At 51.0% G+C, this 22,410-nt stretch overlaps 2 protein-coding genes across 3 annotated transcripts in view; one reads left to right on the forward strand and one right to left on the reverse strand.

The window, feature by feature from the left end:
• Window positions 1–22,410, forward strand: part of PRKG1 (protein kinase cGMP-dependent 1) — a 372,025-nt gene that overhangs the window by 24,706 nt on the left and 324,909 nt on the right. Inside the window, exon 1 of one of the 2 annotated variants that reach the window (XM_038141717.1) lies at window positions 4,576–5,218. The exons of the other annotated variant lie outside the window; for it this stretch is intronic. Coding sequence (XP_037997645.1) covers window positions 4,908–5,218 — 311 coding nt within the window. The 5' untranslated portion in view covers window positions 4,576–4,907. Of the gene's footprint in view, window positions 1–4,575; window positions 5,219–22,410 lie in introns of those variants that run through there. 2 annotated transcript variants of the gene reach the window in all.
• Window positions 5,240–7,831, reverse strand: LOC119702933 (methyl-CpG-binding domain protein 2-like). The gene is made up of 2 exons (XM_038141722.1): window positions 6,040–7,831; window positions 5,240–5,931 (listed from the first exon to the last, which is right to left on the reverse strand). The coding sequence occupies exons 1-2, from the start codon at window positions 6,685–6,687 to the stop codon at window positions 5,854–5,856; spliced, it is 726 nt and encodes a 241-aa protein (XP_037997650.1). The 5' UTR covers window positions 6,688–7,831; the 3' UTR covers window positions 5,240–5,853.

Here is a 22,410-nt window from a genome sequence, read left to right on the forward strand (position 1 = left end):
CATTCAGGCTGAGGATGTGAGAAATGCTCCCAGGAATCCCACAGCATTCCCATAACCCTGAAGGGCTGTGGGGACACACAGCCACCATGTGCACCCAGCTGGAGGGCTGAGCTGCTGAAAATCCAATTTTCTGTGCGGTCATGGGAGAAAATCTTCCTGCTTTTGGAGGGCAGAGGTTTCTGTAGATGTGTGGCCAGAGATGGTGACAAGAGGGTCTTGTCAGTGGGGAGAAGAAGTCAGAGGGATGGTTTTGGTTGCTCTGATGGCAGGAACAAGCTTTGAAGGGCTTGTTGAACTGGTGGCTACAGAGAATGATTTTCTGGTGCCATTTTTTCTGTAGAGCTTGTAATGAGATGAGTGATACTCGTGTTGTTTCAGCTCTGCAGCCCACCCAGCAGGAAGCACAGCCCAGGCTTTGCTCCAGCCTGCAAAAACAACGAGGGGAGGGAGATCTCTCACCTTGTACTGACAGGAGGTGCTTTCTGCCATCCATTTCTTCCTTCCAGGCAAAGAGCCCGCAAAGGAGAATTTAAATCTTCAATGTGATGAGACGTGCTTGAAACCACTGTGTTCCTGGAGAATCATCTGTTATTCCATGCTCCCAATGTCTCCTCCTTGGGCTTTGCATGGCACAAACATTCATTTTGGTGTTCTGCGTGTCCCTAATGTGATATAAAAAGCTAAATGCATTACAACTGCAGAACAGCACATTGTTATTTTTTCCTTCGGCTTCTTCTGCAGTGAGCAATTTTTTGTTCCATTAATAAGCCTTGTGGTATTTTTCTTTTCCTTCTCATGCTCTCTACCCCAGATTCATCCTGGGAGGATTTCCTGGAATGGCTGCATGCTCTTCACACTTGTCCATGTTTCTTACCGAGCATGGAAAGAACTGATGCCCTAAAGGAAAAGTCATCAGGATAATCCAGTTCAGGTGTTGATTTGACTTCCAGCATGCAGGAATCAATGGGGTTTGAATGACAGTGCTCAGAGCTGGATACCTCCATCCCTTTGTGGGGAGGAACAAATGGCTTTCAGCTTTGTTTTACAGGCTCTGGAAAGGACCAAAATAGGGAGGAGGAACATCCAGTGTCATGAGAAAATACGTCTTGTTTTCCTAGAGAAAAGAGGCTGAAGCACTCCCCAGATGTTGAATTCCTTCTCCTTGGTCTTGGCAATGCTGCTTTGCCACAGTAATTTCAGCTTCCTCCCCATCCCTGGGGGCTGAATTAGTTCCCAGCTGCCCCCTATGAATGTGTAGGGCCCTGTGGCCGCAGAAGGAGATGCCAGAGGTGTTTTGGGGCAAAAGGAATGGCCGGATGTGCCTTAGGGAGGAGTCGGGTGTGCCCGTGTTTCAGCAGGTGGCACTCCTTGCTCTGCCTTGGGGACTGCCGTGGGTTTTGGGGACGTGGTGGAATAGCAGGAGGCATCCCATGGATGAGTTGTGGCGAGTCTCAGGTGTGACCACACCTCGAGGTGCTTCTTGCAAGGGTTCAGCTGCTGTGCTGCCTCCCTCGAAATTTTCCTGTCTTTTTGTAGCTCCTCATCATAAAGGTGTTGCTGTGACTATGCGGGTAGGGCAGGAATTCGGTTGTGTGCCAGTGGAGGGCAGAGCCCTGCAGGTCCCAGACCTTCCCAAACCTCCACCGGCAGGATAATCCAGCACAAAATCCAGCCCGTTCAACTTTCTACCACGGGCTGATCTGCTCCTGCAGATCTTTTGGGAGAAGAGTAGAGTGGATTAGGCAGGGAACAAACGCCACAACCAGGAGGAGGAAGATGTTTATGTATGTGGTCAGTGGTGCATGTCCAGCCTCTCTGTCCCTGCTGTCCTGGCCGGCTGGAGCAAGGTGACGTTTTCCTGGCAGGGATCGCGTCAGCTCCCTGAGCCTTGTCTTGGGAATCCAGGGAGGTGTTTGCAGGATAGGCAGTGTTCAAATACAGTTTCCGTTTGAAAAATGGCAGCTGAGTGGGTGCATTTGGTGACAGATGATCCCTGAAGAAGTTCAGAAGCAGAAGGTATCAAAACCCCGGAGCTGTGCACAGAGGAAATATTGTGAGTGCAGCGGAGAGGAGAAACATCCCTGCTCCGTGTGGTTCCCACCAGCCAGCCCTGGCGTGCCGTGCTCTGGGGCAGATTTCTGCAGATGCTCTTTTTTTTTTTGGCTTCCCACTCGACATGCAGGCACACTCTGGCAGTGGAGGGAGCGGGGAAAGGCTCATAGGCGAAAGTTTCCTTTAGCTCTGAGCAGCTTCACCCAACACCAAGCCAGTTGGTGCATTCCTGCCATTCTTCTCCCTAAAGCTGTTTCTTTCCATTCCCTGGATCAAGCAGACAAAGCAGCTGCTCTGTTGAGCCTGAGATTTATTTATTTTTTATTGGGAGCTTTAAATTGAAAGGAATAGGACCATGGGATTTATTTTTATTGGAGTGGGGTGGTACCCTGAGATCACACAGCAGGATCTGTGCTGGCCTTGTGGTTTCTGTGATTTCGTTTCTTTGGGAGAGCAGGGAATAGCCAGGAATAGGGAACTGCAGACTGTCTCCTCATGGCAGAGCTCTGCTGTTGGCTTGTGAAGCCCTTTGGGCTGCTTTGGCCTCATCTTTAAACCAGGGAACACTGCCCTCGGGCTTGACAGCTGCTGGTTATGGTCCCAAATCTAAACCTGGGCCATTAAAATCTCTCTTGAGACTCCCAAGGGTTTAATGAAAATCTGCTTCCTACCTGGAGATAAATATATATTGTAGGTACACTCAGCTAAATTCCTTGACAGCTTTATGTGCCATAATTTCTCATGGTTTTCTGTGGATCCTTTCTGTTCTGGGGCATTGTTGTCTCAGTCCTGGGCTGTGCCCCTCTCACTTGGTATTTTACTGCTTGTCACAGAGAAATTATGCACCAGCTTTCCCCAGGGCCTCAATTCTTTTGAAGCCTGGTGGGCTTCAGGTAACTGTATCGCCTCTCCCTCCTGCAGATTTCACTTCTGCAGGGAGAAAAGCAATAAAACTTACAGCGTGTTGGCTGAACGCTGTTAAAATATTTTATTTATCGCTGATTCCCAGTTTGTAGGCAGCAGGAATGCATCTGTTTAATGCCTGTTGTCTTTAAAATGGAAATGTTCAACAGATATCTGGTACTTTTGTTCCCGGTGAGTTATGTGAGATGGAAATAGGGGGAATAGACAGTAAAAAATGCTGTCTGGACTTAAACCTGTGGAAACAGCTGGGGGAATTTGCTTTGTGCCTGGCACAAATGTAACAAGGGCACTGAAAACTGAAGAGTTTTGCATAACCCAAATTTTTTTCCCTTTTTCACATGTATCTCAAAAAATACAGGATCAAATGCATGAAAAACCTGCAAAGCCTCATGTCCATGAGCAGAGGCCAGGCCCTTTCCTGCAACAGTATGGAGCAGGGAGCAGTTCTAATTCCTCATCTGTTCTCTTTTATAAATTTATAAAATAAAAACCAGCTGCAGGTTGAAAGCTGGAGCCAGTGTGTAACAGGGGGAAAAAAAAAGGGCAAGACCAAAGGAGCTCAACCCCATAAGCAGGGGCTGGATGTCTGGCACTCCCAGCTCATGCCTGGCGTGGGAGGTCTAGACACAAACATGTAGGTGCCACCCACCTCCAAAAAACACACTCAGGGCTGCATCCTCCTCCTCCTCAAATCAGACTCCCCAAGAGGGAACAGAAACGGCTGCTGAAAACTCTGAGCATGAAACTGTGCCAGTGCCCCAGTGCTGCAGAAGCTTTTGCGAGGTTCCTGTGCTCTGGGGCTTTCATCACTGGCTCCTCCAAGCTGGGTGATTTGATCAGGAACCCCCAAAACAGCTCAGAGCCCCCTGTTTCTTCCCCAGAGAGCGAAGGCTGGAGCTGTGCTCTCGGGGGAGCATTGCCGGCCCTTCAGTGCTGGCAAATGGAAGAACCCAGAATCATTTGGCACTGAGGACTTGGCCACTGTGGCTCATTTGTTTGATTTTGTTATTTCTGTGCTGTAGCCCCGTGGGCTGTATGGCAGAGGTAGGGCTACACAGAAAAACCTGAGTGCATGAAGGGAAACCCTGCACTCCGGGGAAGTCTGATCAGCTTGGTACAGCTGAAACTTAGGCTTTCACATTTGGGCTAGGCAGAAAATCTCCCAGATTTTAAGTTAAGGGTTTTTTTTTTCAGTGCTCTGAAAGCCAGATGCCCTGCCTCCAGGCTTTTCCACTGCAGAAAGACTTGACCGATATTCCTGTGAAAATCTGGGTTTTTGGAGCCCGGAGCTTGCTGAGGCTTGAGGAGGAGCCATGCCAGACGCTGGCTTGTGCTTCCACTCGGAGAAGACAACAAAACCCGGATCTTTAAAAGCAAAGTAAAGGGGGGATAAGTTCTTTAAGGCGAAGTGGCACCTTGAGCGGAGCAGAGGGAGGGAGGGGAGCAGGACGGGAGGTCCGCGGCTCGGACCCGTGTGCCGGCCTCCAGCAGAAGGCCGGGAGGGCAGGCACCGGGAGCTGCTCCCGGCCGGCCCCCTCCCTCCCTCCTCGGCAGCCCGCGGGGCGTGGGCGGCGCGGGGCGCGGCGGGGCCGGCGGGAGGGAGCGGGGCGAGCATGTGCATCCTCCCCGCCGCCCCTGCCTCCCTCCCGCCGCCCGCCCGCCTCCCCTCCCTCCCCGCTCGCCGCCGCGGGTGTGTGTGTGTGTGTCTCGGCTCCCTCGGCAGCCCGGCCTGACGCAGGCGGATCCACATCGCCCCTGACAACACCCCGGCTCCGGAGCGCCGTGCCGGGGGTCCGGCTGCGGCGGCGGCCCCGCGGGGCCGGGCCGAGCCCAGGGGGGCGGCGGGGGCCGGGGTGGCCCGAGCGCGGGGAGGCGGCCCCGGGGGAGGAAAGTTGCCGGGAGCGGCGAGGGGCGAGCGCGGCGGCAGGACCATGGGCACTTTGCGGGATTTACAGTACGCGCTGCAGGAGAAGATCGAGGAGCTGCGGCAGCGGGATGCGCTCATCGACGAGCTGGAGCTGGAGTTGGACCAGAAGGACGAACTGATCCAGAAGCTGCAGAACGAGCTGGACAAGTACCGCTCGGTGATCCGGCCCGCCACGCAGCAGGCGCAGCAGCAAAGCGCCGGCACCTTGCAGGGCGAGCAGCGGACCAAGCGCCAGGCGATCTCGGCCGAGCCCACCGCTTTCGACATCCAGGATCTCAGCCACGTCACCCTCCCCTTCTACCCCAAGAGCCCGCAGTAAGCAGGGGGTCACCCCGCCGCTCAGCCTCCCCTCTCTCCCCCATCCCGCTCCATCCCCGGCCTCGCCGCCGCCCGCCGGGCAGGGAGCGGAGCGGAGCCCGGAGCGCGGCGTTCCCGCATCCCGCATCCTCCCCGGGTGGCCCCGCGGGGTGGGAAAGTTGCGAGCGCTGGGGGGGGAAGAGCGGCAGGAGTGAGCGCCGAGGTGCCAGCAGAGCGGGACGCCCGGGTCCCGGACAGCCCGTCCCGCCCCGGCCGCCACATCCCTCCGGGGAACGGGGGAGCGGGGGTGACGCTGCTGCCGGCGGGTTGAACCGGATCGTGTCGTGGGCATGGAGGCTTTATCGCTGCGGGAGGGAGCGGGACAAACCCGGGGCTCGCTGCGGGACTCCGCAGGGAGACATTCCCAGCTGGGAAACTTGGATCCCGGTGGGATGCGGTGCCCGGCTCCCCGGGCGGGGGCTGGTGTTTTGGGGAGGGGGGTTCGGCAGGAGCGGGAGCTTATTGCAGTGTCCTGGTGCGCCGGAGGGTGTGCGGGGAGCAGGCAAAGTTGCGGGGATCCTCAGGTGCCGGCGCGCCGGGAGATGCGCTGCCCCGGTTTCACACCTGCCGCAGATTAGGGAAATTAGAGCGCCTTAATGGGGAAACGGAGTCCTCCGTCGCTCAATGCCTTTTGCTCGCCGGTACATCGCCGTGCCTTTGGTTCGGCGCTCCTTAAGGGATAAAAAAGGAGGAGGGAAGAGGTGATGAGCGGATGCTCGCCGCGCCGGGCTCCGTGTGCGGAGCCGGGGCGCAACCTCCCCGTCGATGGGCAAACCCACCTGCCCTCCGCGGCCGGCATCTTCCTCGTACGAGGAATTCCTCGGGATGATAACCGGGAGCGCTGGCGGATCCCCGGAGCCATCCCGGTAGTGGGGAGCGGGTGCGCCGGGTGGGCTCCGGGATGCGGGCACGGGGCGGACGGTGCCGGGGCACAGGGATGGTTCCCGGTGAGGGGTGGCGGGGCGCGGTGACCCTGCCGGGGCATGGGGTCCCTGCCGGAGTGTCCCCTGAGGGGCCGTGCCGGGGCCGGCCCCGCTCCCCGCGCAGCCTCGGCCCTTTCCCGCCGCCATGGCGGCCCCCGCCGTCTCCAGGCAACTGCCCGCCCTCAGGGCGGCCGCCATGGCGGGACCCCGCCGGGCCGGGCCGCGTGTGCCCCTCCTGCCGCTTCCCCTTCCCGCCACGCTCCCATTCCCACATTCCTGTTCCCGCCCCTCATTCCCACCGCCACAGATATTTTGTCCTTTTAAGGCGTCCGGCCGCGCGTTCTGAAGGGATGGCAGGGGAGGAACGGCGCTGGCGCGTGAAATGCCTCCCGTCCAGCCCCCCAAACGAATAAAAACGCCCCCAAAAGTGAACGGGCAGGACAGGGGTGGCTGAGGCCAGGCGGGCGGGCGGTCTGTCAAATCCCTGGGGTGTGTGGTAAGCATCCGAGGTGGGCTAAGGCATCCCGCGGTGTTGATTTCCTCTGGGAATGCAAAGCCCCACACGTGTCGCTTTCCTTGTCGGCGTCGCTGCCCCTCGGAGCTCTTGGAGTGCGAATGGAGCTCCCAGAACTCCGGGAAGCGCCACAGGTTTGAGCAGAGCCAGTCCGCAGCCCCTGCCGTACCCACTGGAATATCTAGGAAGCCTGGCAAAGCCTTGGATGAACGTTTTCCAGCTGGGATTTTAATCGCTCCTTGTGTAAATGCCGCCCTGCAGTCCGGTGTGGGGTGTAATGGCCAGCTCCTCTGGGGGTTGTTTCATGTCGATCATCCATGGCCGATATTCCTAAAATTATTCACAATGTTCAAGTCAACTAGTGGCTGCAGGTTGTGATTGCTCAGGTGGGGTTTGGAGCAGCCAGGATAGTGGAAGGTGTCATTGCCCAAGACAGGATGCTGGAATAAGAGAAGTTTTAGGGTTCCTTCCAACCCAAACTGGTCTGTGATTATAGGAGAAGATCCTTGCTAGTGGTTTTGGGAGTGTATGTGGCTCTGGGAAGTGTTGAGAGCTCTGTGTCAGCCCTAAGAGCCCAGTGGCCAAGATAACTCATGGTGGTGGTGAGAGTTAAGGTGGTGAGGACCTGGAAATAACAAAATCTGCACAAAATGGTTGGGTTTTTTTTTTCCCCCCGTTCATGCTGAACTTGAGTGACTCTTGAGGTGATGGCACCCAACCTTTGGTTTTGTCAAGCCACCAGGAAATGTTCAAGAGGCAGGCATATGTGACACTTGGGGATGTTGGTTAGTGGTGGCCTTGGAATTGCTGATTTTAGAGGGGTCTTCCAACCAAGATGATTCTAAAGTAGCCTCTGGGGGTGTTTTTTGTGGTTAGGTGGTGCTGGATTTGCTCTCCTGATCTGGCAGAGGTGGCTGGAGATTGGTAGGATCAATAGCAGCAGAAAATCTCTGGGAACTGAATTATCATGAGGGTCATGTAGATACTTGAGGGTCTGTGGTGCTGGAAGCTGCTGTGATGCCGCACAGAAGATTCGGGGTTATAGAGTGGCTCAACTCTGAATGAGTGTAAGAGAGCTGGAGAGCCACGTGGGACAGGACAGAGGGAATGGCTTCCCAGTGCCAGAGGGCAGGGATGGATGGGATATTGGGAATTAGGAATTGTTCCCTGGGAAGATGGGCAGGCCCTGCCCAGAGCAGCTGTGGCTGCCCCTGGATCCCTGGCAGTGCCCAAGGCCAGGCTGGATGGGGTTTGGAGCAGCCTGGGACAGTGGAAGGTGTTCCTGCCCAGGGCAGGAGGTGGAACTGGATGGGCTTTAAGATCTCTTCCAACCCAAACCATTCTGGGATTCTGTGAATGGCTTTCAAAGTGTGAAAGTAAACTTAATTGCCCTGTGTGGACAAATACTATTAAATCTGCAGGATCTTCCCTTACACACACATCCTCTCCCTCCCTCCAATTAAGGATGCATATGGTTAAATAAAATTGCTTTTTCAGAGCTGTAAGAGTAGGACTTGCTGTTGGAGGGTTGGGCTTGTTTTGCCTCTACAGTTTAAAAGTGACTTTGTGGGCTGACTTGAGCATAAATCCATGGAGGAGCATGTCCAGCCATTCAACCATTTTCTTCTGAGTTACAAATGAGAGGAATTAGGCATTAACATCTTTGCCAGTCTCCTTGTTCAAGCAACTAGAAGCCAGTTATTTAAAATAAGTGGCTGTTTTCTTCCCTCCCCCTCTCAAAGGACATAACTTGCCAGAAGTGACCCAGTAAGAGGGCACAGACTGGGGAGGAAGCTGGCTGGTTTTCCTGGGCAGAAAAAAATGCCGTGACAGATCGTTCTCTCCTCTTCATCTTCACAAATTGCTGCTCGTGTTTGTTTTTCCACACCTTTGACCTCTTGCAGGGTATATCCTGGCTGCTAACAGCCTGTCAGCACCGAGGGAATACTGGGAGACCGAGTTTGTACCAACTGCCTTTGCACTTCAAACTCTACAGAGCAGCCAAGCAAAGAGGAGCCTTTTCAACCAGCAAAGCTGCAACTCTTCCCTTCCCCTGCCTCCTTCTTGCCATGGGAAAATACCCAGGGCTTTAATTTTAACAGGCTGCTTTGTTCAGGGATCTGCAACAGCTGTTTGCCTTTTTAGAAGGCTGTGTAATCAGCATGTTTTCTCTTCCAGAAGGGAGAAAAAAAAGCAATGTAGAAGTAGAACAGAGAATAAAGCACGGAGCTCGTGAGTGTGAAGGGCCTGATCTCTTGGCTGAGGTGGTACAAGCTCTGCTGTTAACAGAGACAGCAGCAAAGTGCTGTGTCATTTGTAAGAAATGTTGAGTAAAACGAAAAATAGCTTGGTTTGGGGAGTTAGCAGACTTTTTGGGAATCTGCCAAAATCCCAGAGACTCGTTTGTGAGGGGAGGAGCAGCCTGTGAGTTGTATTTAAGAGGTCTGGTTTAAGAAATATAAAATACTTGGTTGCATAGCCTTAGGGAAAGTACAACATCCGTACAAGAGGTTTAACAAAATCCCTGCAACGGCCAGATTGGTTCTTTGAAGGCGAATGTGCACATCCTCTGGGGGCTAGAGGCGTATTTTAAGTGATCATAATAGTCATAAAATCCCCAGAAATACTTGAAAAGCACTTTGTATTTAGGGTTGTTGGCACGAAATGCTCTTCTGGTGTTTATCAGTGCTGTGTATGCTCCAGTTTCATCTAAAAACCCCTGAAACAACCCAGACCCCTCTCCCCTCACGCTCTCCTCTTCCTACAGGAATTTGTGGGGTGGTTGGTGCATGATGAAACCACTGGGAGCTGGTGGTGGAGATGATGGAGGAGGAACTGAAGCACGCTCCTGCGGTGATGGTTTGCTGGAATGTGGGGCAGGAGCTGGGATGGTGGTGGCCTCTTGAGTCCTGTCACTTTCTGGTGAAGCCTTTTGCCCCGAGCAGTCAGCCGAGATGGATGTAGTGGTGCAACCTTCATTTTTATTTATTTATTTATTTATTTTTGGTGTCAATCCACTCCGACGTGTCCAGCGAGCAATTAATTGCACTGCATTTATCATTTGTTGTGAGAGCTGTTAAATGCTGTGGTTGCTTTCACGTGCTTTAATGTCAAATCCATCTGAATGTGGTTTAAGCTGATGCTCGATGGACAAAAATCCATTAACGTCAGTGGGGTTTTCTGGTGCATTTGAAGGGTCAGGGTTTAGGGTCAGGATTTTATGGCGCGGGTGGGGGAGGATCCCTGGTGCTGTGCTGTGAGGGATGATGCTCTCCCTGGCAGAGCTGTGAGCACAGGAAGGGTAGTGCTGGAGCGAGGCAGCCGAGTGTGATTTCCCCGTGTTTTGACAGGTCTAGCTCGGCAGTGGTGGCAGTGATGGGGCTCCCCTCTGTGCACTCGTGTGACTCACGCTCCGAGTGCTTTAATGCCTTGGGAAGCGACAAGGGGACACTGTGACAGCTCAGCTCCTTGTGTAATACATTACAGCCCTCTGAGGTTTGGGTTACTCACAGTAGTAAGGGGTGGCTGTGTGGTGTTAGGCTGTTAAGCACAGAACTAGGATTCTTCTCTACTGAAGCGGTGTTTTGGGTCATCTCTCAACACGTTTGTTCAGGCTGGTGATGTCTGTGCTGAGTGTAAGCTCCAGAGGGGTTTGACTCAAAGGAAGGTGAAAAACAAATCTCCCAATAAAGCTATTAAAGCCACGTAGTTGTTTTGTCATCTTCTGACTGGTTCTTGCTGAGATGAGCTTAATTGCAAGATAGAACATCGCTGCGATGTCACTTATTCTTAGTTCTGTTCAACAAGCAACACTGACTTCCCTGGGTTTTTCTGCTGCTTTTGGAGATTAATTTTAGCAGTGTGGTGCCAGTAAACTGTGTTTTACAGCAAAGTAGTTCTTTTCAGAAACTACAGTGACATTTTCTTGGTGGTTATATGCAAAACAACACTGTTCAGCAAGTACAGTAGCTCCGAGCACACTAACAGCTGCTAATTAACATAAAGACTCTTTCTTAAATTGTAGTACAGCTCCATAATTTCATTTTCTGCAGAATTAACTTTTTTTCCCTTTTATCTGTACTACTGGAATAATTACTCATACTTGTTTGAGCTGTGTTACATTCATCCTTAGCTGTATGAATGCTGTAGGTAGAGAGTTTTAAAGTGCTTCAACACAAAATGAGGTCCCCAGGCCACGGACACGAATTCCTTCTCTCCAGACTCTGTGAAAGCATTCCTGAACTTCAGCATCCCACGTTCCTAAACACAGGATGTGTCTTACGTTTCTGAAATTAACAATAATAATAAAAAAGCCAGGTCAGAGTTCTGAAACTGAACAGAAATGGACATAGTAGCACAGAATTTAGCCTGGCCAGCTGCCTCGGGAAGGACAGAGGACACCGTGAGTTCTGAACTTGCTGAGCACCAGATGGAAAATAGGAGTCAAGGGGAAAATTTGTTTCTTTAGGGAGTTGAAAAGGATGCAGTGAATTGTTACATATCAGTTTCTGTGGTTACCTGCTTGAGCTAGATGCTGTAGGATGGTAAGAGTTAACTGAATACAAACATCTTCCTGAGGGAAGGGGTCCAGGAAAGCTGAGCTGGAGATGGATTAAATGCCACTCGCTGCCATCAGTGATAGTCCTTGCTGCCCCTGCTGCTGGTCTTTGCTTTCGGCTTTTCACGGGGCCCAAATCCTTGCACGTGCATCAGGATGAAGTCTAAATATTTCTGTGAATGTTTTTCATCTGCTGCTTTGCCGTTTCTAGCGGGTACGTGCAGGCAGAGAAGTGCCTGACATTCGTGTTTTGTGTAGCTTGTCTTTGTTTTGAAGGGCAGAGAGAACAGGAAAAAACAAAAGTATCTGTCGCTACGCGTGAGCCTGAACCATGACAATAATACCTTTCTCCTCTCAGCAGCTACAGAAAGTGGTTTGGTTTAAGTGTGCAGTCAGTCAGGTACGTTCTGTGTATCCTGACATCCTGAACGCCTGGAATTGCATCCAGGTGCCTTGCAAAGGCTGCTGGAGCCCCTCCTGGCAGGGCTGGTGTCAGGGGAAGCTCCAGCTCCGAGCAGGAGCACAGGACCGGCGTTTTGCAAGGCTCTTGCAGCCACTGGTTTCCTTGGAAACCGGAGCCTGAGCAGGGAGAGCCAAACTTCAACACCAGTGCCTGCTTTCCAAGTCGAAAATGGGCTGTCAGACTTTCTGAAGTCTGGGGTCTTTGGGCTGTGTTTAGGCTTGTTCATTAGGAGCAAACTTGAAGTGGGGTGTCCGTGAAAAAAAGCTCCTTGTCAGGCTGCAATGATTCCTGCCTGGAGCAGTGCTTCTTTCCCCAAATTCCCTTCTTTGATTTGAGTTGTGAGCACATTTATTGGAGGTGTTTCCTGTCAAACACCCCAGCTGTGCCAGGAAAGCTGCACAGCAGCTCTGTGACTTGGGCTTGACTTGGATTTAGAAACAGGCCAGCTCGTTTTGTTAATTTACTTAATGTTCTCTGAGGTGGTGGCTGTGGGTGACGTGAACAAAGAGGAGAAATCATAATGGAGCTGCCTGGCTTGATGGAAAATTAAATTGCAGTCTTGTAAGGGCACACATACTTTGTGTCGGATGTGAATAGAAATATATATATATAATGACATGTATGTGCACTCATGTATTTAGCACACGTAGGGGAGTATTGCATTCATGCAAATACACTTTTATTAGGAGGGAAAACGTCAGGCTTTTAATATCAGTGGACAGGAGGCAATTTTGTACCAGCAGAACCAGCAGGACTGTGGGAAGGCATCCTGGTCTAGTGGAAGGTGTCCCTGCCCATGAACGAGGTGATTTTTAAAGTCCCTTCAAATCCAAATGTGGAAATGCTGTTGGTTTCTGTGGCCACAGAGTATCATTGAGATTCGGGAGTAAATAACATGGGTGTGATGGAAATGGAGAGCCAGTGTTCCCTGCCCCCAGTGGAAGTGGGTCCCTGGGATGTGTCAGTGCTTGTTAGGATTTAAACTGCCTATTTGATGTCATTTGTGTGCAGAGATCCGGCGGCTGAGGGGAATTCATTACTGCTCTTGGAGTCCACAGGCTAAATGAGGAAAATAACCTTCTTGGTGGGTGATATTTCTGGTGAATAGAGGAAATCAATGGCCCTGGGACTGCCAGCAGCACATCAGGGCAGTGGCCAAGCACTTCAGGAAGGCGTAGATAAAGCAAATGTGATGCAAATAGTGCCACTCAGCTGTACCTTAAAGCTTGTTGGAAATTATACCCGGCTTCAGCTATAGAGACTTTCAAAATCTGCCTCTAAAACTCCTGAGAAATTCCTGTAGGTGAAATGGAAGATCAAGCGTCCTGGAAATGCAGAGTTAGCCCCCAGCTCTCTGCCTTCAGATTGCAGTATTGCCCAAGTTAGTAAAGGTTGTGTGAAGCTTAAGGGTGGGCATGATCAGCTGGAGTAGATGAAGATCCTTCAGCAGCTCCTGTGTTCTGTGGTGTGGAGCACCATCCTCTTCTCCCTCTTCGGAGCCCTTTGTTACTTCCCTGGATGTCTTGTTCCTGCTCCTCCTTCTGCCCAAGATTTTTCTCTCTTCCCATGGATGCTGCTTATTCTCTTCCCTGACAATCCCAAAGCTCACCTGGACCAGCGGGGTCCAGTGCTTGCATCTCCATTAAAAATCAGCCTTGTTTCCTGTGTGCATCTGGAGGCAGAGAACCTCCAGTGACAGGAGCACAAGATACCACAGGAGGCTGGATTTTCCTGCCAGTCCAGCTTTTTTGGTGTGCCAAGGCCTTTTCTGCTCCTCACCTGCCCCACCAGCCAGCAGGCAGGGGCTACACAAGAAATTGGGAGGGGACAGAGCCAGCTGATGCCAGCTGCCCAAGGAGGATGGCACAGGATGGAACCCCGCATTCCTGGGAATGGCTGAACACCCACCTGCCCATGGAGAACACAGAACGAATTCCTTGTGGCTTTTGCTTTACCTGTTGAACTGCCTTCATATCAACCCACAAGTTTTTTCCCTTTTGCCTTTCTGATTGTCTCCCCCATCCCAGCTGGGCTGTGAGTGGGTGGTGGTGCTGGGCTTCCACCTCCAGCAGGAACATCTCCAAGTGTCTGTACCTCCAAAGGTGCCCAAGGAGAGATCCTAGAGCAGGAACACCTTGAGGCATCAGCAGCTGTGTATGAGGCCATGGATAAGCTCATGGCACAGCAGGGTAAGACCCATATTGGAGCAGGTTCATTCCTGGAGCAGGTTCATTCCTGCAGGAGCTGTGGGTAAATCCATGCTGGAGCAGGTTCATTCCTGGAGCAGGTTCATTCCTGCAGGAGCTGTGGGTAAATCCATGCTGGAGCAGGTTCATTCCTGGAGCAGGTTCATTCCTGGAGGAGGTTCATTCTGCAGGAGCTGTGGGTAAATCCATGCTGGAGCAGGTTCACTCCTGGAGCAGGTTCATTCCTGGAGCAGGTTCATTCCTGCAGGGTCTGTGGGTAAATCCATGCTGGAGCAGGTTCACTCCTGGAGCAGGTTCATTCCTGGAGCAGGTTCATTCCTGCAGGAGCTGTGGGTATATCCATGCTGGAGCAGGTTCACTCCTGGAGCAGGTTCATTCCTGCAGGGCAGGGTCTGTGGGTAAATCCATGCTGGAGCAGGTTCACTCCTGGAGCAAGTTCATTCCTGCAGGGCCTGTGGGTAAATCCATTCCTGGAGCAGGTTCATTCCTGCAGGAGCTGTGGGTAAATCCATGCTGGAGCAGGTTCATTCCTGGAGCAGGTTCATTCCTGCAGGAGCTGTGGGTAAATCCATGCTGGAGCAGGTTCATTCCTGGAGCAGGTTCATTCCTGCAGGGCCTGTGGGTAAATCCATGCTGGAGCAGTTCATTCCTGCAGGAGCTGTGGGTAAATCCATGCTGGAGCAGGTTCATTCCTGGAGCAGGTTCATTCCTGGAGGAGGTTCATTCTGCAGGAGCTGTGGGTAAATCCATGCTGGAGCAGGTTCATTCCTGCAGGGTCTGTGGGTAAATCCATGCTGGAGCAGGTTCATTCCTGGAGCAGGTTCACTTCTGGAGCAGGTTCATTCCTGCAGGGTCTGTGGGTAAATCCATGCTGGAGCAGGTTCATTCCTGGAGCAGGTTCATTCCTGCAGGGGCTATGGGTAAATCCATACTGGAGCAGGTTCATTCCTGGAGCAGGTTAATTCCTGCAGGGTCTGTGGGTAAATCCATGCTGGAGCAGGTTAATTCCTGCAGGAGCTGTGGGTAAATCCATGCTGGAGCAGGTTCATTCCTGGAGCAGGTTCATTCCTGCAGGAGCTGTGGGTAAATCCATGCTGGAGCAGGTTCATTCCTGGAGCAGGTTCATTCCTGCAGGGCCTGTGGGTAAATCCATGCTGGAGCAGGTTCATTCCTGCAGGAGCTGTGGGTAAATCCATTCCTGGAGCAGGTTCATTCCTGCAGGGTCTGTGGGTAAATCCATGCTGGAGCAGGTTCACTCCTGGAGCAGGTTCATTCCTGGAGCAGGTTCATTCCTGCAGGGTCTGTGGGTAAATCCATGCTGGAGCAGGTTCACTTCTGGAGCAGGTTCACTTCTGGAGCAGGTTCATTCCTGCAGGGTCTGTGGGTAAATCCATGCTGGAGCAGGTTCACTCCTGGAGCAGGTTCATTCCTGGAGCAGGTTCATTCCTGCAGGGGCTGTGGGTATATCCATGCTGGAGCAGGTTCATTCCTGGAGCAGGTTCATTCCTGCAGGGTCTGTGGGTATATCCATGCTGGAGCAGGTTCATTCCTGGAGCAGGTTCATTCCTGCAGGGTCTGTGGGTAAATCCATGCTGGAGCAGGTTAATTCCTGCAGGGACTGTGGGTAAATCCATGCTGGAGCAGGTTCATTCCTGGAGCAGGTTCATTCCTGCAGGGGCTGCGGGTAAATCCATGCTGGAGCAGGTTCATTCCTGGAGCAGGTTCATTCCTGGAGCAGGTTCATTCCTGCAGAGCCTGTGGCTCCTAGAGGTGGCCATGAAGGAACAGGAGCACCTCAGAGTAAGTGTGCCTGTGGATAAATACACCACAGCAGGTAAACCCCTGGAGACACTGGCTGATGGATAAGGTTCCAGCTGGAGCAGGTACATCCCTAAGGGTGTCTATATATGTCCAGATACCTGGACCTCTTGTCCAGGTGTCCACAAATACCAATTTGTATTGTCACAATGTCCCTCTGCACACCTGTGCTATCCCAGTGACATCCTGGGCACCTCCATGCCCTGCCCCAGCTCCAGAGGCTCTGTGTTTGGCATTGCTTGTCCTTGTTACAGTCCTGCCTGTGGACCAAACAACAGGCAGGTGTCACTGCTGGGGAATATCCAGACCAAGAGTGGGATAAATCCGTTAGAAACGTGGGACTGTGTGTGTGCCTCTGTACACAGCTTGTGTCTGAGTCCTACAACAGGACCCAAATGGGGCAGATACCCACAAACTAACCAGGGTGTGTGTGTGTGTAATTCCTGTTGTACTGGGTGTGTGTGTGTAATTCCTGTTGTACTGGGTGTGTGTGTGTAATTCCTGTTCTACTGGGGGTGTGTGATTCCTGTTGTATTGGGGGAGTGTGTGTGATTCCTGTTGTATTGGGGGAGTGTGTGTGATTCCTGTTCTACTGGGGGTGTGTGATTCCTGTTGTATTGGGGGTGTGTGTGTGTGTAATTCCTGTTGTACTGGGTGTGTGTGTGTAATTCCTGTTTTATTGGGGGTGTGTGTGTGTAATTCCTGTTTTATTGGGGGTGTGTGTGTGTAATTCCTGTTGTACTGGGTGTGTGTGTGTAATTCCTGTTGTACTGGGGGTGTGTAATACTTGTACTCTGTGTGTGTGTGTAATTCCTGTTGTACTGGGTGTGTGTAATTCCTGTTGTACTGGGTGTGTGTGTGTGTAATTCCTGTTGTATTGGGTGTGTGTAATTCCTGTTCTACTGGGGGTGTGTGATTCCTGTTGTACTCTGTGTGTGTGTGTAATTCCTGTTGTACTCTGTGTGTGTGTGTGTGTAATTCCTGTTGTACTCTATGTGTGTGTGTATAATTCCTGTTGTACTGGGTGTGTGTTGTAATATCTGTTCTACTGGGGGTGTGTAATACCTGTTGTTGCTCCTTACACCTCCTTACACATTTAATTGCTGTTCAGACAGCGACTGCACAACAGGGAAAACATCTCCTGCCCATCAGATCCGTGACTTCTTTCTGTCCTCCTGGTAGAAACCCAGCTCTGCGAGGCACAGGAGAGAAACTGTGTGGAATTTTTGTTGTTTTTTTTTTTTTTTTGTTAAGATTGGGATTGTGTGATGTGGTATTTTTTTGTTTGGGTTTAGATGTTTATTAATTCCTATTTATATTATTGTTTTATAGATTGTGAGTTTTATAGTATTTTATTTTAATAAATTAAAAATGGAGTTGTTTTTTAATAAGTAATAAATTGTTTAATTAAGGAATTATATTTAAATTATTTTTATTTTTAATTTAGGAACTAATTATTTGTTGTTAGTAATGTGGATTTTGTAAATTTAATCATATAATACTATTTAAATTCGTGAAGAAGGAGGACTAGCCTTTGTTTTAAAATTCTTATTTTGTTAGGTATCCATCCCATCTCCCTCTGTTCCCACGCTGGCTTTGTCACTGTGCCTGCCGAAGGGTTTCCAGCCAGCTGGGACACCTGAGCACAGTGACTGCCAGCACAGGTGTGTTCTGTGTGCCAGTGCTGTTTGTTGGGATCTGGCACCGGGAAAAGTGACATTGGGCTCTGTGAGGTGACAGACCCAACCTCTGCTCGCTTCACCTTCTGTTCACCCCTTCTGGTATTTCCCCATCAACCACCCCGCCGGGTGCTTTGTGTGTTGTCCATGGCTCAGAACAAATGATCCCTCCCCTCATAAATCCCCAAGTTTTTCCCCTCTGCACTTTGTGCAAGGATGAGTGTTAGTGTGATCTAGGTAGGCAAAGCTGCTCCAAAAGGGAGATCATCAATCAAATCTCAGCTCTTTGGGTTTGTGCTGTTACACTTGCACAGACAGAACAGGTGTTGGGAATCTTTTGAAGTGGTTTCTTAGTTTGAGAGCCAAAAAGAACTCAAATGGGAACCCACTGGTGTGGTGCTAGGAGCATCACTTGGGGTGTACAAGTCTGGGTTCAGAATTATCCTGCTATTTGCAGGTACAGAAGGAGAAGCTTCCATAGGGATCGGGGCTGTTTGGAGAGGCCAAATGTGGCATTAACATTTTCTCAAAAAAATCCCTTCGCCCAGGATTTTTCTCCTGGGAAGCTGAGAGGCCTCAGAGAAAAGGAAAACAATTCCTATCTCATTTGCTTCTCCTGTGTTGTGCTCACACGTGGAATGTGTTTGGGGATTGTTCACCCACAGGTGATTGTTTCATGTCAATTGTTTCCACTCGTTGGTCAACTGGGGCCAAGCTGTGTCAGGGCTCTGGAAAGAGTCACGAGTTTTCACTATTAGCTTTTGAGCCTTCTGTAAGTATCCTTCCTGTATTCTTTAGTATAGTATAGTATAATATATTCTTTAATATGATGTAGTATCATAAAGTAATAAATTAGCCTTCTGAGAACATGGAGTCAGATTCATCATTCCTGCCTTAGTTGGGACATTTCCCAGCAAATACAATAGCCCAAACACATGGGAGACCTGCTGGAAACGAGGCAGAGCCAGGGACAGGTCACAGGTCACCTCTGGAGCACAGTGGCTCTCCACCCTCTCCTTGTTTTGACTGAAATTCCAGCTGTGAGCTATAAAGGACTTTTTCAGTGGCCGGCTCACTCCATATCCACATATTTTTTCTATGTTTTTCACCACAAAAGGTTCTTGCTGTGCTCTATGATGGGCAAGTGTTATAAGCTGGAGTAAAATTATTTGTTTAAGCTGGCTGGGCACAAATATTTTGGCTGTAGCGATTCTGAAGGAGGCTCCTGCTTAATAAATACAGCTGAGAAAGGTTCAGAGCATTGTGGCAGAGTTGTTATTGATGGAAAATCCAGGAATATGTAGCAAACCAAATGGTAAAATTCAGCAAAGCTGTGCTTGTAGGGGGCAGGATTGGGAAGGGTGACTTGGGACAGCTGCCTTGGGCACTGGGGCAGAGCAGAAGCTTTGTGGAAAGTATGGGTGCTTGTGGAATGTACCCAGAATGGGATCTTCACAGGGATTTGAAGTTTTAATATATGCTGGAGGAGCTTTCTGAGGCTTAGGTGCTTCCTGGGGAGCCTTGAGCTCTGGTACCTCTCCTGATTTCCTTGGTCAGCAGCTGAAATATTTCGTGCCTTTGCTCATACTGAAAAAAATGATATATCATGGGGAGATAATATTCCACGCTTATTCCAAGCTTCTTAATGGAATTTTTATCAGTTCCACTGAAGAACACGATGCACAAAAAAGCTGCCTGGCTGTCAGGCTGTTTGCTCCGTGGCTCCTTTAGAGCTGCCTTGGCTCTCTCCTTGTGGCTTCCCAGAAAAATGATGAGAGGGACCTTCCCACCCTAAGTTCCACGTGTCTGCAGCCACCAGATGACATCAACTCCCTTGGACACTGAGGGATAGGCAGGGCAAGACTGCAGGATGCAGACCCTGAGCATCCCTTGCTGCTGCTTCAGACCCATCACTGGCCGTCTCTCACTGCTCAACAATGGTTGTTTTTTTTCCCTTCCACCAATATCTGCTCATTGTAATCCTATCTTGTGCTCAGTATTTCCAAAAGACTTTAAAGCTGCGGCTTTTTTTTTTAATCAGTTTGGGCTGAGGAGCCTGAGATTGCTCAGCCACAGCCACTCAGTGCCTTGACACCATTTTCTCTGGGATTGCTTTGTCGACTCAAGTGCACTTTGCTGCAATACAAACATTGAGGATAAAAGGCAGCCACCTCAGCAAATTAGTGTGAAAGCACTGCAGAGGAATTGTAGATGTGTATTTTGGTGTTTTAGTCTTTATTTTAGAGTGAAGATCTCTCCCTCTGCCCGTGGCCTGTGCTTTTTAAGGAGTATCTGTTGTGCAGGGAGGGCTTTTAAAAGTTAAATCAGTTGTCTGTTTGTGGACTCATCTGAAGAGAAAATCAGATGCTGCATTGACAGGGATCTGCCTGCGTGGTAAAACTTCAGGCAAGGTTGGATTTAAGTGAGTCTGGAAAAAAAAAAATCAGTCATGGATTATTTGAAACCTTTCCTGGGAGGAAAGGCAGGGAGAGTTGGGGATTTAACCTAGAAGGCTCTGGGTAGACCTTAAAGCCCCTTCCAGTGCCTCAGGGGGTGCTAAGACAGCTGGAGAGGGACTTGGGACAAGGGATAGAGGGACAGGACACAGGGAATGGCTTCCCAGTGCCAGAGGGCAGGGATGGATGGGATATGGAAGGAATTATTCCCTGGGAGGGTGGACAGGCCCTGGCACAGGGTGCCCAGGGCAGCTGTGGCTGCCCCTGGATCCCTGGCAGTGCTTGGAGCAGCCTGGGACAGTGGAAGGTGTCCCTGCCCATGGCAGGGGGTAGAATGAGATGAGCTTTTAAGGTCTCTTCCAACCCAAACCATTCTGGGGTTCTGTGATTTCATTCTAATTTTCATAATGAAAAAAGTTTTCCTCTACATGCTACGTGTGTCCAGGTGTGCAGTCGTATTACAAAAAAAAGTAACAAAAAGGCAAAAAAAACACCCTGAAAATGCTCTGAAGGGTTATAATGTTTTTTAAACAAGAATCTCAAAATGCCCAATCTTATTTTTGGTTACTGTCCATGAAGGCTTTTCTGAGCAGCAGGCTCCACTCTGAATGCAGCTGGTTGAGAAACCTCTCTTTTAGTAGCAGCTGGGTTGTGTAGAGTGAATTAATTAACCTGGTGTGGAATGAGAGAACTTAATAAACCTGGTGTAGAATGAAATAATTAATCAGCCTGTGGCCAGCCTGGAAGAGCAGCCACCTGATGTGTCGTATTTGATTATCAGGGGCTTGATTCCTGGCCAGGCATGGCTGAGCTGAGCTCCTTTGTGTAAGGCTGAGGTGAAAAGCTCCTTCTTTGTGCTGGGGCTTTAGCAGAAAACTGAATTTTCATAGCCAAGACCCAGGAGAGTGGTCAGGGGCACGTTGTGGCAGAAATTTCTGCTGAGGAACAAAAGCAAATTCCTCATCAGAGAATGTAATCAACTGGTGATGCTGCAGCTGGTTCCTTGCAGCCTCTGCACGCAGACAAAATAGCAATGTAGTAGAGAGAAAATGTTTGCTGAGTTAACTGGGCTATATTTAGGTGCCAAATAAACAGATTGCTGCTTTTGACCCTCCCCCTCACACCCTCCAAACTGCTTCTTGGGCTGTCTGTAAGTGTCTTGGCTGTTGGTGGCTTCTGTTCCCTGCAGGAAGAGTGATGGGGAGCAGTAGGGGAGGGACATCTGTCCCAGCTGGACATGGGAAAGGTGAGCGCTGGGCACACAGTCCCCATCTCCAGCCTTGTTCCCTCCCCTGTCTTTCCTTAGCCCTGTCTGCACAGGCTGGCTGAGGTACAAAACCCTGAACCCCCAAACTCTTCTCCATGGGAGCCCTTGGGAATCTCATGGGTTCGACCAGGCCAGGTGCTGGTGCTGCCCCTGGGTCAGGGCAACCCCTGGGACGGATCCAGGCTGGGGCATGAGCAGCTGGAGCAGCCCTGGAGAAGGCCCTGGGGGTGCTGGGGGTGAGAGCTGGGAGCCAGAACCCCCCCGTGCCCTGGGCTGAGCCCCAGCGTGGGCAGCAGGGGAGGGGGGGATTCTGCCCCTGTGCCCCTGAGCTCAGGTGAGAGCCCACCTGCAGAGCTGCCCCAGCCCTGGGGCCAGCACAGGAGGGACCTGGAGCTGCTGCACAGAGCCCAGGGGAGGCACCAGCATGAGCAGAGGCATGGAGCAGCTCTGCTGGGAGGAAAGGCTGGCACAGCTGGGATTGCTCACCTGGAGAGGAGAAGCTTTGGGGTGACCAAATTGTGGCCTGAATGAGCTACAGGAAACATGGAGAGATCCTTTAGAAGTGGTGGAGTGACAAGGGGGAATGGCTTCCCATTGCCAGAGGGCAGGGATGGATGGGATATTGGGAAGGAATTGTTCCCTGGCAGGGTGGGCAGGCCCTGGCACAGGGTGCCCAGAGCAGCTGTGGCTGCCCCTGGATCCCTGGCAGTGTTCAAGGCCAGGTTGGACTTTAGGGCTTGGAGCCACGTGGGTTAGTGGAAGGTGTCCCTGCCCGTGGTAGGGGGTGGCACTGGATGGGACCCTTCCAATGAGTCCCTTCCAACCCAAACCCTTCTGGAATTTTATGACCACTGTGGCCTTTTTGATCCATTGTAAAGCAGGAGCTGAAAAACCAGCATCTTCCCTTCCATGGTGCATTTTGCATCCCATTTTCCCTTGCAGCAGGCTCTTTTCCTGGCACTGCTCTTGGGACTGATTGTACAGTTAGCCCTTTCTTTGTGTGTGCATAAATTTGACTTCTTTTAAAGGAAGCAGCTCCTGTAATCGCCTTGCCAGAACAGATTAGGAGAGGGAGTGTGCAGATCACAACACTCCTCTGCTGCCTTTGACAAGGAGGATTTCATCAGCCCGCTTGAAGTGCTGCTTGCAGCCTCAGGGGTGGCCAGAGAGCAGTAGGAAGTTCATTTTTTCCTTTATTTTCTCCTCTTCAGACGTACTTATGCTGTTCATATGTTTTTGCTTCCTAATTTACAACAAGTTGGGGA

This window comes from Motacilla alba, chromosome 6, assembly GCF_015832195.1.
Source record: "Motacilla alba alba isolate MOTALB_02 chromosome 6, Motacilla_alba_V1.0_pri, whole genome shotgun sequence".
NCBI classification, from domain to species: Eukaryota; Metazoa; Chordata; class Aves; order Passeriformes; family Motacillidae; genus Motacilla; species Motacilla alba.

What these genes read in the sequence shown, in the direction of transcription:
- LOC119702933 (XM_038141722.1), bottom strand. Translation starts at nt 6,687, where the DNA reads ATGCTTACCACACACCCCAGGGATTTGACAGACCGCCCGCCCGCCTGG. An exon ending in ATGCCGGCCGCGGAGGGCAG is followed by an intron (nt 5,932 to 6,039) that starts GTGGGTTTGCCC and finishes TTATCCCTTAAG; the next exon opens with GAGCGCCGAACCAAAGGCAC.